The sequence below is a fragment of the Octopus bimaculoides genome, chromosome 26 (genome assembly GCF_001194135.2).
Source record: "Octopus bimaculoides isolate UCB-OBI-ISO-001 chromosome 26, ASM119413v2, whole genome shotgun sequence".
Classification (NCBI taxonomy): domain Eukaryota; kingdom Metazoa; phylum Mollusca; class Cephalopoda; order Octopoda; family Octopodidae; genus Octopus; species Octopus bimaculoides.
Window position 1 is genome coordinate 23,023,593 of NC_069006.1, and position 14,336 is coordinate 23,037,928.

The 14,336-nt window shown below is 34.7% G+C and overlaps 1 protein-coding gene across 7 annotated transcripts in view; it reads left to right on the plus strand.

Moving 5' to 3' along the window:
* Positions 1 to 14,336, plus strand: part of LOC106879161 (basement membrane-specific heparan sulfate proteoglycan core protein) — a 172,540-nt gene that overhangs the window by 99,124 nt on the left and 59,080 nt on the right. For all 7 annotated transcript variants that reach the window (XM_052976974.1, XM_014928600.2, XM_014928601.2 and 4 more), the window contains 21 exons: positions 85 to 232; positions 935 to 1,059; positions 1,317 to 1,464; positions 1,762 to 1,886; positions 2,806 to 2,953; positions 3,501 to 3,625; positions 4,113 to 4,257; positions 4,761 to 4,885; positions 5,746 to 5,890; positions 6,801 to 6,925; positions 7,282 to 7,426; positions 7,879 to 8,003; positions 9,000 to 9,144; positions 9,699 to 9,839; positions 9,930 to 10,049; positions 10,597 to 10,728; positions 11,812 to 12,099; positions 12,621 to 12,745; positions 12,847 to 13,026; positions 13,500 to 13,592; positions 14,059 to 14,142. In XM_052976974.1, coding sequence (XP_052832934.1) covers positions 85 to 232; positions 935 to 1,059; positions 1,317 to 1,464; positions 1,762 to 1,886; positions 2,806 to 2,953; positions 3,501 to 3,625; positions 4,113 to 4,257; positions 4,761 to 4,885; positions 5,746 to 5,890; positions 6,801 to 6,925; positions 7,282 to 7,426; positions 7,879 to 8,003; positions 9,000 to 9,144; positions 9,699 to 9,839; positions 9,930 to 10,049; positions 10,597 to 10,728; positions 11,812 to 12,099; positions 12,621 to 12,745; positions 12,847 to 13,026; positions 13,500 to 13,592; positions 14,059 to 14,142 — 2,937 coding nt within the window. The remainder of the gene's footprint in view (positions 1 to 84; positions 233 to 934; positions 1,060 to 1,316; positions 1,465 to 1,761; positions 1,887 to 2,805; positions 2,954 to 3,500; positions 3,626 to 4,112; positions 4,258 to 4,760; positions 4,886 to 5,745; positions 5,891 to 6,800; positions 6,926 to 7,281; positions 7,427 to 7,878; positions 8,004 to 8,999; positions 9,145 to 9,698; positions 9,840 to 9,929; positions 10,050 to 10,596; positions 10,729 to 11,811; positions 12,100 to 12,620; positions 12,746 to 12,846; positions 13,027 to 13,499; positions 13,593 to 14,058; positions 14,143 to 14,336) is intronic.

Below are 14,336 nucleotides of genomic sequence, written 5' to 3' on the forward strand. Positions count from 1 at the left end.
GTTTTTGTAATTTTAATTTTTTAAATTTCTTTTTTTATAACGAGGTACAAATGACTCAGTGTAATGACCACCTTTCAATTTCAGAGTCCAATTCCTTCAGGAAGAACCTCAGTTGATGACAGCCGTCTTGTCATCTATGATACTGAAATGACCGACACTGATGACTATATCTGTGAAGCAACCATTCGAGGTCAAAAGTTCACTGGTTCAGCCAGCCTAATTATTGAATTTGGTAAGTGTTGTAAATATTTGTTATACTAGCTTAAATATTGGGTGAATGGGGTTGAAAGGCCTAATTGAATAATAATTGTAATATTGTTTTTGACTGGAAGCCAGTTCCTTGTTCCTATTCCAGTCAAAGGCAAACGTGGAATATAGCCATAGAGCCATATCATGTCCAACTGTGGCTATGTGGTTAAGAAGTTTTCTTTTTGACTATGTTGTTATTTGTTCATTTGTACTGTGTGTTAGAATGTCATCAAGCTGTAGAAACCATGCCAAAGCAGACAACAGTGTTTGGTATGGTCTTCTGACTTGCCAGCTCCTGTCAAACCATCCAACCCATGCCAGCATGAAAATGGATGTTAAATAATGGTGATGTATCATTTACCATAACCTTGGTTTGACTAAAGCTTTGAGAAGGAAACCTTCACAGCTGTGAGGAGAGCCATCAGATTGAGGAAACATTGTTGCGTTAGGATAGAAGAATTAATCTGAATTAGTTCAGCATCACCTACTAGACCATTGGGTACCTTTAGCAGAGTCCACACTCTGTTGTTGCTGGTCTAGCAATAACTTCCCCACCTCCTCTCACCAATCATGAAGGCTATGAAAATGGCTGTGTGGTGACTGCCATATTCCTTCCATAAAAAAACAACTACAGTAACAATATCAATAATAACATTGTTCTGTACTGGATTATCTTTATTTTCAGTTGTACCATTCCTTGTGACTGTCAATCCACGATCTTTGAATATTAGACAAGGAGAAACTGCCAAATTTATGTGTCAGATAGGAGCAGGTTATACTGGATCCATGGTGTGGAGTAGAAGACCAGCTGTAAGTTCAGCTCTTTATAGAATTTTGTTTTGTTCTTTTTATGTTATATTGGCTTTTTAATTATGTATTGTTTGTCATCGAAAGAATTTCTAACATAGGCACAAGGCCTCACATTTCATAGTTGGATACAGTGAGTTGAATCAACCCTAGTACTTTTGGTACTTATATTTTATCAAATAAGAATAAAAGGTGAAGTTGGCATTAGTGAGATTTGAACTCAGAATGCTCACTGGAAATATCAATATTTCTTTACACAGCAGCCTCTCAGCTCTCGTACTACACAATCAGAAGGTGTTTTGATGATTAACTCAGCAACAGCCGATGACAGTGGTGAATATATTTGTACAGGACATGGACCAGAAGGTCGAACAACAACGTCATCAGTCCAGTTGGTCGTTGAACGAAGTAAGTCGTGTTTTATTAATTTTCAAAATTAATTTAAACAAATTTTAGCAAAAACAATGTAACAGAAGCACTAACAGTTAAATTTGGTAGATAGAAAAAGTGCAAAAACCAGTTGGATATATGTATGCATGCTTGTGTGTGTGTATGTGTGTGTGTTGCATGTGGCAGAATTGGTAGATCTTTGAACAAACATACCTTGTGGTGTTTGATTACTGCTTTCTCCCTCTAATTTCAAGTCCCACTTATTTTATTTTTTTGAAACTAAATGCTTTACTTTATTATATTTTATTGTAACAGGCTCATCATATACAATCAACATCAACCCACCAAGTATCAATGTGCGTGCAGGATCTCGAGCAATTTTCACCTGTGATGTTGTGGAAGCACGTCCCTCAGAAGTCATTTGGTCAAGAGAGACAGGAGTTAGTAAATTTACTGTTGTCTGGTTTTATTTTCATACACCACCACCACTACCACAATCTATGCCACAAACACTACAAATACTATCACAGCTACTACCACCTGCCAACCCTTATTAACACCAAAACCACCACTACTGCCCATATAGACACCACTATTGCCACCATTACTATCACACCCTCCCATCACAACCACTAACATTATTACCCTGCTTAAGATCCTTGGATAACTTAGTAAATCTACTTTATTGCAAGCATTTGGACCAGGTCTTCAGTTTTAGCATTAATTTCAGTCTCTGGATTCACTCCTTTATATATTTAATGCTTTGTGTTATAAATGGAGAATAATTCAGTATCACACTGGCCTTTACAAAATAAAAAATGTGAGTTACATCATTTAACTCTACTGTTTGGGATTCATTTTTAGAAAGATATGCATGAAATAGTAAGAATAAATGAATTTTTTTATATCATATACATATATACGTTTATATATATATGCGATCTATGGCTGTGTGGTAAGAAGTTTGCTTCCCAAACACATGGTTCTGGACTTAGTCCCATTACCTGACACCTTTGGCAAGTGTCTTCTGTTATAGCCTCAGTTCAACCAAAGCCTTGTGAGTAGATTTGGTGGACATAAATTGAAAGAAGTCCATCATGCATACACACACATAAAATATATAGTAATCAAAATGAACTGAATGGAGTCAAGCTAAATTATGTGTGTGTGCATGTGTAGAAATAATTTTATATGAGTTCTCCACATGCTTTCCCTAAACATCAAGGAGAAAATTGTACAGTGTGATCAAAACACAATATAATGCGGGTAGGGGATAGAGTGTTGTTCTTCTTTTTTAAATTTCAAATTTCTACAAAGTGAAGCTTTTCATATAGTTCATTACAATTATGTTTTTTGCAGTTGCCTATTGCTGGATCGAGGAGCTCTATAGAACGAAACCGTCTTGTTATTTTTGACACTGTACCAGAAGATTCAGATAACTATATATGCACAGTCACAGTTCATGGCCAAAGGTTTACCAACAGTGCTAAATTAACTGTTGAATCCGGTAAGTAATAAAGCGTTACTTTAAAGTTATTTGTTTATATATATATATGGCAGAATTGTTAGAGTATCAGAAAAAATGCTTTGCTTTATTTGTTCCAACTCTTTTCGTGTTCTGAGTTCAAATCTCACCACAGTCAGCTTTGCATTTCATCTCTTCAGGATCAATAAAATATTAGTCAAATTGACCATGTGCTAAAATTACTACTGCTGCTGTTGTTTTTGTTGTTGTTGTATACATTGGTAGGTCATTAAAATAATCATGCCAGATTGTTCATTTACAAAGTCAAGTTATGTGATAGAAAAAAATTTTAAAAAAGGAAAAATAAAACAAAAGAAAACAAAGAAAAAGGAAAGAAAATTCACAGGGACAACACTCTTTTCAATACATGTGACGTACCAGTTAAAACAATCTTTTGCAGTTCTTAGACACACCAATACAAATATACTTTTGTATACACACTAGGTGTATCACTCCTTGGACTTACAACACAGGATTGTATACTATTTACAAATACATCATTGCAATTATGTAATTTTTCCTTTTTCAGCTGAACGTTTGTCTGTCTCTATCCAACCATATCAGTTGACTGTTGATGCTGGAGAAAACGCAAAGTTCATGTGTCAAATCGAAGGAGGACGCAGTGGAACTTTACAGTGGACAAGAAACAACAATGTAAGTGATACTACAGTATTTCCTGTTTCTACTTTTAAAATATATTTACATGTTTTTAATTGGCTCAGCATAGGTGTGTGGTTTGTAGCCTCAGGCTTGGTTCCTTGGGCAAGAGTCTTCTTTTACTATAGACTCAGAATTGACCAATTGTGAGTGAAATTTGGCAGAAACTATGTGGAAACTTTCCATATATATATGTGTGTGTGTGTGTGTGTGTGTGTGCATGAACACATGTATGTATGTTTTTACAAAGTATTGGTCAGCATGAGGTTATGGTAGAAGACAAATTATTGGTCAGCATGAGGTTATGGTAGAAGACAAATGCTTATCTTAGCAGTAGAATCAAATCTTGAGCAACATGGTTGCAATGCAAAGTTCTAAAGATCACTGTTATTGTCTGCATTGATTATCTCTTGACAAAAACTTATTTCAGTTTTGTTGTTTTCTCTTTGTATGTTACTAATTTACCAATTTCTAAATTTTACAGCGACCATTGAGTTCTCGAACCACATCTCAAGATGGTATTCTGATGATCAATTCAGTCACCATCGATGATGCTGGAGTATATGCTTGTACAGCATATGGTGATTCTGGAAGAGCTTCTAAAACTGTAGAATTGGTAGTTGTACCAGGTTTGTGAAGTTGTTTTTTCTCTGTCATTAACAAAGTTTTAAAGTTTTAAATCATGGATTACTAACTATTTGAAAATAATATTAAAAAGTACAAACATATTAGAGTGCTTACCACTTGGTCAAGGAAGCAAGCTATACTACAACGATTGTTTTACACACTTGAACAAAGCATTTTAGTTTGATGGTTTCAAAAAAATATGATTAAATAGATAATGTTTCCATATGTTCATTGATGTTTATAAAGCTTAAGCCAAATTCAATGAAAATTAACTTTAAAGATGAAGTATTTAAAATTACTAATTAGGAAGGTTGTGGTAAGAAAAATAATCGTCAATATTTCAATTGACTATTATTTCATTTAGTGGTTAGGTTTTTTTAAATTGCATGATTTACAAACTCTGTATATATCTCCAGGTTATGAAAATGACTTTGTGTGCTGTTCAATGACGTGTTTATTCAATCGTTCCATTTGTATACACATTGATTTCTGATGTTTCTTGCAGGTCCGAGTATAATTGTTACAGTAGACCCTGAAACACTGACTGTCCGTGCTGGACAATCAGCCAAATTTGTGTGTGATGTCCAAGATGGCAGTGTTAACACCTTGCAGTGGACCAGAGGCGGAAGAGTAAGCAGGCTTTCTTTTTTCCTCTCTTTCTTTCTTAGTGCATATCTAAACACTTCTGGACATTTTCCTGTTGATCAATATTCTGGACAAGCTAGAGATTTCAGACAGGGGATTCAAATGTTAAGTGTGGATGTGTCATGGTCATATTCAGCCTTAAGTAGAAAGCCAGTGAACAACTAACAAAAGTTTTACTGAACAGCAATAAGATATTTTTGGTCTTTTTGATAGTTTTAAAATGTAATTTCTCCAGTGCATATTGTTAGTAATAATACCAAAGTCGCATTTAGCAACAGACTTCTTAAGATTGGTGTGATGGAGGGAATAAGTAAATTTTGCATTTTTACTTCCAAAGTTAAACAGTGTGCATTTATCTACAGCCAGCTTGAGTTGCTAATCAACAATCTGTCACTGCATTATGTCCAGGTCAGACAGCAGGAAGGAGCTAGAGTGTATAGGATACATTCTTTTGGTTTCAAGGTACAGCTTAATGTCATCCATGTATTTTAGCATAGTAATGTCCTTCAAGGTACCATCTATTTTATACTATGAACAACAAGGACTGGGAATAGATCCTTATGAGACTCCAGATGTAATTGCTACAGCTGGATGCCCTTCCTAATGCCAACCACTCAGAGAGTGTAGTGGGTGCTTTTTACGTGCTATCGGCATGAAGGCCAGTCAGGCAGTACTAGCATCGACCATGCTTGAATGGTGCTTTTTACGTGCCACCGGCATGGGAGCCAGTTAGGCGGCACTGGCAGTTGAAATAAAATAGGAAAATGGAAATCTTTTGGTATCATTTATTCTCATATAAACACAAACATATCTCTTGCTTTATCTCTGCCTCTCTTTCATTGTAGCTACTTACAGATTCTCGAATCACATCAGATGAAGGTCTCTTAATGATTAACTATGTGACTTTGGAAGATGCAGGAAAATATGTCTGTACAGTTGCAAGCTTAGAAGGTATTGCAACAAAAGCAGCTGAATTGATTGTCCAGCCAGGTGAGATATTTTCATTTTTGTTCGTAAATATTGTTATCCTGCTACAAGAAGCTACAACTTATAATTTCCAGAAAATAGTTCTTTTAGTACCTATTGACATACTACTTTGATTATTATTCTCACATATGGAAAAGAAATAATTATGCTTACATAAGTATGGCAACACATTTACGGAATAAAAAAAATGTATATATGGATAGAAGCATTGCATTGCTTTGTGGTTAAGAATGTTCCTTCACAACTTTGTGGCTCCAGATTTGATCCCTATATATATATATATATATATATATATTTAAGATACATGTTTGAAAACAAAATCCTTAAATCCTTTGAGCAATAGAGATGAGGAGTTAAGCAAATATGTGAGGTGATATCAATAAATGAAAAGAAAGATAAGAGATATTGTGTTACCTTACATGGGGTGTTTGATCCTACAATATTTTGTGAAAAATTCCCCTTCTTAAGTAGAAGAAAAATATTATCAAAGATTATTGGCCATTCTAGTGTGTTGTGAGTATTGGCTGAGCAGACTGCTACCTTTCTTTCCTTCTTTTTATACTCATTGAATGAATAATTTAGAGTCATAATGCTGTGCCAAGATTCGATTTAATTGCTTATACTCTCCTCTGAAATTGTTGAATTAAAACAATACATTTCACTTAAACTGTTTTCATATTTCTGCCTAAAAATACTCAAATTTTGTTTCCTACATGGCTTAGCTGCTGTAAGAACAAGGCCTCGAGGAATTACCTGATTCTTATTGCGATGACTGAAACATATGGACAATGAAAAATAGTTTTGATAGTAAATGACACTAATAGTAAAATGTCAATAGTAGTAGTAGTAGTAGCAACAGCAGCAGCAATAATAAATTGAAACCTTATGTGAATAATCTTCTATTATGTTTCAGATTCACGGTATATAGTTGAGATCAATCCATCCATTCTCAGAGTGCGTACAGGTTCACGTGCTGTGTTTACATGTGATGTCATTGGTGTTCGTGTAGCACAAGTCAAGTGGTCCAGACGATCAGGGGTGAGTTAACTTGGTTATTAATAGCATCAGAAAAAAAAATGAGTGATTTTATTTTAAAATTTATTTAAAATTTTATATTTTGGCTTAATCAAGAGAGGAAAAGCAGTACACATGTCTATTTTTCTGGTGGGAGGCAAGCAAGGGTTACCTTCAAACTGAAATCTTAGCCTAAATGTTTGCAATAGAGTGGAAACAACTGCAGTCACTAAAGGGCCAGGTGGTGATGTTAAACTTAGTGAAAATTTGACTCATCATTATTTACAGAAACCTTAATTAGGTGACTGACTTAGCTATTCCAAAATGTTTCCCAATTCTTTATGTCTGATCATTATTTTTATTTATCCTTCTTCTTCTAGAAACCAATATCTCGTAAAGCTTCCATCAGTGGCAACCGTTTAGATATTTATGATATTGAACCTGCAGATGCTGATGACTATGTATGTGAAGTGAACATTGGAGGAGAAAAGTTGATCAAGGTAGCAAACCTTGGTGTAGATCTGCGTAAGTACAGGAGATGTTTATTATATCGTGTCCTCTTATTTGTCTCCATGTTGCTTTTCTGGTTCATCTGTTCATCTTATCCATATAGCTGCTGTATTCTGTTTCATAGTTCAGTAACTAGACACACCACCAACTCAACCACCTTCGCTCTACATCCACAGTATGCTGTATTACCAGACTCAACCATTATGACACTCCCCCTCTCTACATGTGTACTCTGTTACAATGCTTCCTTATACCTATGTGTGACACTATTCCTGTACATTGGCACTGTAGTATATTTCTGTGGTCTACACTTAATTATAGCATACCCATTTTGTATCATAAGTACCATATAGCTCACAACCATTCCCAAAGCAGCTCTGCACACTATTAAGTCTACTACTACCACTCACTCTTCAGTTCTTATTGGCTAATGGTATTGTCATTCTCTTCCTCTTTATATTCTTTAGTTATCCCATTTGTTGTCACTGTCAACCCACGAACTCTGACTATCCGAGAAGGTGACCCAGCTAAATTCATGTGCCAGATTAGTGCTGGACACTCAGGAACCATACAATGGACCAGAAGTGAAAGGGTGAGCATAACTTTGTCATTCACCAATAAAGTGTGAACAAAATATTCATCTTCAATATTTATATTTACCTCTATGTTTCTGTTGGTCTTCTTTTCCGTTGTCAATTACAGTGTCTTGTTCCTGAATATACACATGCTAGGAGTCGGATTAGGAGACCATTTTTAAAGTAATAGCAGAGTGTTCTTATCCCCTGTGCCATTGATGCAGTATAGTTACATTGTTCAAATCCAGTCAAGACTATGTACCTATCCAGGAATAAGACTCCTGATTTTGATTGTTGGTAAATCTATCAAAAAGGAGCAGAGACAAAAGTAGTGAAAAAATGTTTCATCTTTGAACATGTGGCAAATAGTTTAAAAAATTCAAAATTTATATTGTACATATAAGGGTAGAAAGATGATATGGCTGTGTGGTTGAGGATTCCATTTCCCAACCATGAGGTTGGGGTTCAGTCCCTCTGTATGGCACCTTGAGTAAGTGTTTTCTGCTATTGCCCTAAGCTGACCAAAGTCATGTAGGTGGGTTTGTCAGATGGAAACTGAAAGAAGATTGTCATGTGTGTGTGTGTTTTTATGTGCATCCATGGTTGCTTAAATTGTATGAAAGTATGGTGTTGTTCTCAGTTTCTCCTGTCAACAAATTGTTCAGGCACTTCGTGATGTTGAAACTGTGTGAAAAAAGTGATCTCTTGAAAACAAATACAAGTTTGCCTCAGGAACAGCATCCACCTGTAAAACTGTGTCTTAAATAATGTATTTGTGCATCCCATACAAGCATGGAAAAATGGCCATATAACAAATGAACAAATGTGTGTGTGTTTGTGTCTGTGTTATGCTTAGGTAGGGTTGTCATTTTTGTTGCTGTTAAGAATCGATAGCATGCCAGGAGAAATATCCTTCGATATTTAGTTACATTCATTTTTGCTCTGAGATTGAGTCAAATAATGCAAAGTATTTAGTTTGTTATAATGTAATTTTTTAATGCTATTACTTGCAGCGAGCTCTGGGACCAAGGACTTCATCTATTGATGGTATTCTCATGATCAATGCAGTAACTGAGAATGATGCCGGCGAATATGTATGCAATGCCTTTGGTGACAGCGGAAGGGCATCCGAGACCGTCCGATTGATTATAGACACCCGTAAGTCTCTCTTTTTAAATATCATATCAACTGTTATGTCATGCTGCTACCATTGCTGTAAAATTATTGGGTAGATGACAGGCCAGATCTGGTCAGTTTGACCATAAAACCAGTAGAATATTTTTAGATTTTCTTGTTTTATAAGTTGGAATAGTGCATTGTAAAGTCAAAATGTAACATCAACAAAGAGAAAAATTAGTTAAATGTTTATGCATTTAAACTGGTAGAAATTAGTCTGTTGAGGCTCGACCAAGACAGAATGAAAGATGAGAGCAAAGTAATAGAAGTAGTGATACAGATTTGGTATTGAGTGAAATGTACTTAAAAGAGAATGAAGCTGCTCTTTGTTCTCTTACATAGCCAAACTTTGGCACAGAAGATAATTAGTTTCTATTTATCCAAAATAACATGTGACTGCAGTGAATCTAAAGTAAACATGGTTTCTGTCTGTGCCATGTAAAATGGATCACAGACTACCAGTTTCTGGTTGACTAAAATAATACACATTGCAAACTGTTGAAATCAGTATAAATTTATGTCATTGACCGTTTTAGAGATTGGACCAGATCCAGGCCGCCCTGAAGGACCTTGTCGTCATACTGAAGCCACATGTAACAATGGTCAGTGTATACCCAAAGATTTCCGTTGTGATGGTGAAACAGACTGTGCAGATGGTTCTGATGAATTTAGCTGCAGTAAGTTATTTCTTTAATTATATTTGTGTCATTTGAGTGAAATATTTAGAACAGTCTGATGTAACAAAATATTCCCTGTATATTATTCAGGTCAGCCACTTCCATGTGAACCCAATGAATTTAAATGTCGAAACGGTCATTGTGCTATGAAAATCTGGCGTTGTGATGGCGACAATGATTGTGGAGATGGTTCTGATGAAGAAAATTGCCGTAAGCTTAAGTTTTGCTCTTATTCTATGTATTTTTAAATGAAATTACTCTGATTCTTTGATTTTAATTAACTTTACTGTTTAGATTTAAGTTTTCTCAACAATTCATTCAAAATGAGTTAAATGTTATTTTTCTTTTCATAAATTTAGCCATTTATTTATGTAATAGCAATATTATAGTATGCAGAATAATATTTGTTCACTGTTATGTTCAAATTTCATTCACTTTATACACACACAACCAGTTAGACCTCTCTCTCACACACACACACACACACACACACACACACACACACAGATAATGCCTTTTCGTTCTCTAGCCTTCATTATTTCCGATCTGTTTATTCAGCATATCTAGTAAACAGCTCATCTCACTTCCTTAGTAAAACATTAGATTTTACTCTTGTTAAGGGCAAAACAGTTCATTCTGTTTTGCAAACTTTTTGTAGGCTTTATTTCCAGTCACTTTATCAAGTCAATTGCATTCAGTTTCTCATAATTATAGCGTGTGGTAATTAATATGAATTCTTAAATGTGATCAATTACAGCAACTGGTCCTCCAGGATCTACCTGCGATATGGATGAATTCAAATGCATTGCCAGAAACCAGTGTATTCCATCCAGCTACCAATGTGATGGGGAAAATGACTGCTTGGATCGTTCTGATGAAATTGGCTGCAGTAAGTAGATTTCTTTCAAATAGGAACAAAAGAAATTAAGTCAATTTCAATATACTACCAGATTATCTGTATTCTATGAACTGTAAAGATGACTTTAAATGGATTTGAACATAGTAGTGCGTGGGGTGGCAATAGGCTGTTGGGTCTTATATTATTGTTTAATCCTTTAGCATTCAAATTACTCTCTCAAAATTTAGTGCTTATTTATTCACGTTGTTTAAATTAATCATGCATTATCTTGTAGTTTTGAGATTTTGATAAGGTAGCCATTAATTTTTAGAATGATATTATAGGGTTGGTGTGAGAGGCCAGATCCAGTTAATTTGAACATAAAACAGGTAGAATATTTTAGCCAGGTTTGGCCAGTTTAAATGCTAAAGGGTTAATTGTTTCAAACATCCCTAACACTCTTGTTATCAATTAATATTGATTGCTAACATTGGTACAAGCCTCAAATTAGTGGTGAAAGGTGGAATCAGTTAGATTTACTTTTAACTTTCATGAGGCAGATAAATAAAGTTGATCATGGCAAGATTTGAACAATTCAGAACTTAAAAAGATGTAACTAAACACTGCAATAATGCTCTACTGATTAATGATACATGGTGCTTGTATATATGATACATTTATAGTTTCATACTTTATCCTTATAAACTGCCACAACATTGTATTTACATGAAGAGAACCATATCTTTTCCCCTACAAAATCACTTCAAAATATCTTTCAGTAAGTGTATGATGAAACATACTAAAAATGGTTTTCCCACAAAATATACTTGTAAAATAGGGATGATAAGGTATTCTGTGAGTGGATCTCAAGTCTGAAGATGTAATCTTAGCTAGTATTCCATTATATAGTCTTTATGATTGGAAGGAAGCTTAATAAAATAGATACTGAGTTGATTTGATTCTATATCAAAATTTATCTTTTTGAGCCAAAAGATAACAATATTAGATTATAATAAATTCTGGATAGAAACAGTTGTGAAAATGTTTGGCAATATAAGAAACAAAAGTTATGCATTTCACCAGACTTAATCAAATTCTGAAGCACATCTTTTTCTTTGTGTCTTATACTAACAGGTTCTCCAGTGATTGTTTCACCTCCAATTAAGGACATTGAAGTTGAAATTGGTGGAACATTCACAATTGTCTGCAAAGCTGTTGGAGTTCCAGTACCTCTCATCATATGGCGTCTAAACTGGGGCAATATTCCTAAAGGAAGTCGAGTGGTCACAACAAGTCATAATGGTCATGGTATTTTAACAATCTCTGATGCAAGGCTTGAAGATGCTGGAGCGTACACATGTGAAGCTATGAACAACAGAGGAAGCATTTTTGCCTTACCTGATGCTATTGTTGTGGTCAGGAGTAAGTATTTTTGTGTTATCGTTGCTTCAAAAGAGAGTGTATGTACCATGTGTGTGTGAAGGTTTTTTTCTCTCCAATGGATTTCATATCTAATTATTTTTATTCTTTAGCAGTATATTGTCTATCTCTTTTGGTCATGTGTAAGGTGAACTGACCACTGACAAAGATGTTGGGTAACAGGTGTATATGTACAGACATCCTAATACACACACACACACACACGCACACACACACACACACACACACACACACACACACACAGAAATTAACTGTGGACTATTATGTATTTAATCAGGTTCCATTTTACAATTAAGATTAGCAAGATGGAATTTGGTAATATACCTGCATTTTGTGAAAGTATTAAACAAGTGTCACCCACATGCAACATAATCAATTTCCTCTGTTTACTTCAATGTCTCTCAACTGTTACATATCATATAACATTGGTTAGATGTTCCTTCTCACTGTTCATCTTTTATTCATCTTTTCTAATGCTACTCTATTTCCTCCCCTATTTTTAGGACAGAAAGGTGTTTGTCTTCCACCATTCTTCAATGACATTGCCGTTTCCAGAGAGGAATGTATGAGCTGCTTCTGCTTCAAGCGATCAATCCGTTGCAACAGCAGCAACCTGAAGAAAGTTTGGGTAAGTTTGTGCAATGTCAGTATAATCTCCTATTGATCATTAACTTGTTATATTAGGTGTAGAATTTATTTATTCATTATTTATCTTAAATCTATATTCAGATCACCATGGGTAGCAATTTGAAGCTTGTGAAGCGTCGTGGAGACACAGTCCCAGAAGATGTTAGTGATTCATTGGTTTCTTATGATTTCGGCAAGCGAGAATTTAGCATTCCAGGCAACCGCTTTATTCCATCTGGTGTCTACTACTTCAGCCTTCCCCGTCAATATTTGGGAAATAAGGTAAGCATTTTTAGGATTTCATTCTTGTGCATCTCTTTGTTCTTTGAGTAAATTAATTCTTTCATTTATAGAAATTTCTTATTGGGATGAAACTGAACTTTTCTGATTAAAAATAAGAAGGGAGAAAGTAGCATCAATGCATGTATATTTAAGTGTATATTTCTGCCTGTGTTTTTGTGAAAATGTATGCAATTGAATGAAATCTGGTATGACAATGAAAACGGAAAACCTCTCAAGTGTATAACCTATAAATATATGTATACCATACATTACAGCCGATACATCTTTGATACTTGGCATACTTTAAAAACATGTAAACATGTTTCTAAGATAATGCAAAATAAGAAGGATTACTATTGTGCAAAAATAACAATACCTCTTCTATATTATTTAACAATTTTAATTTCAGCCTTTTACTTTCTTTTCAATCTTAATTTATTTAATTAAATTAATTTATTATTTTTTATTTACAGTTGACCAGTTATGGTGGTGATTTACAATACAAGATGTATTTTGACAGAAATGGAGCCCCATCTAGAATTGAAGAACCAGATATTATCTTAATGGTAAATTTCATAAGCCTTTTTTTTTGTAGAGTATTTTTAACATTTTGTGGAAGCAAGTTAGGTTGATTGGTTAAAAGTTTCATTTCATAACCCTGATCCTACGGAATTTGATCCTACTGCATGACATCTTGGATAAATACGTTTACCATACCCTTAGCGGTATTTCATCTGTCTTTTTGTTCTGAGTTCAAATTCTGCCGAGGTCAACTTTGCCTTTCATCCTTTCAGGGCAATAAATTAAGTACCAGTTGTGTACTTAATTGACTAGCTCCCTCCCCAAAAATTTCGGGCCTGGTGTCTAGAGTTGAAAAGGATATATATATATTGATGTACAGTGATATTTATATGCAAGAAAATACTCAAGTTGACATTTATTGTTATTATTTTCATTAAATATTCTTCTTGTCATATCTTTTTATTTTTAAGGTAATCCAAAATACCTTCATGTTATATTTTCTAATTATAGGGTAGTGACTTGACAATTTTCTACAGAGTTTCAAAGAATCTCAACCCAGGTCGTGAAAACTCAATCAGAGTACCAATGCTTGAGGTTTGTATTCTGTTTTCTACACATATCTATAAGTACACCAGGCAAATTATCAATATTTGTATGTACATAACACACACACACTCACACTCTCTCTCTCACATACACACAAACTCTCACATATACACAAACTCTCACTCTCTCTCTCTTTCTCTCTCTCCTTTCTCTCTCTCCTTTCTCTCTCTCCTTTCTCTCTC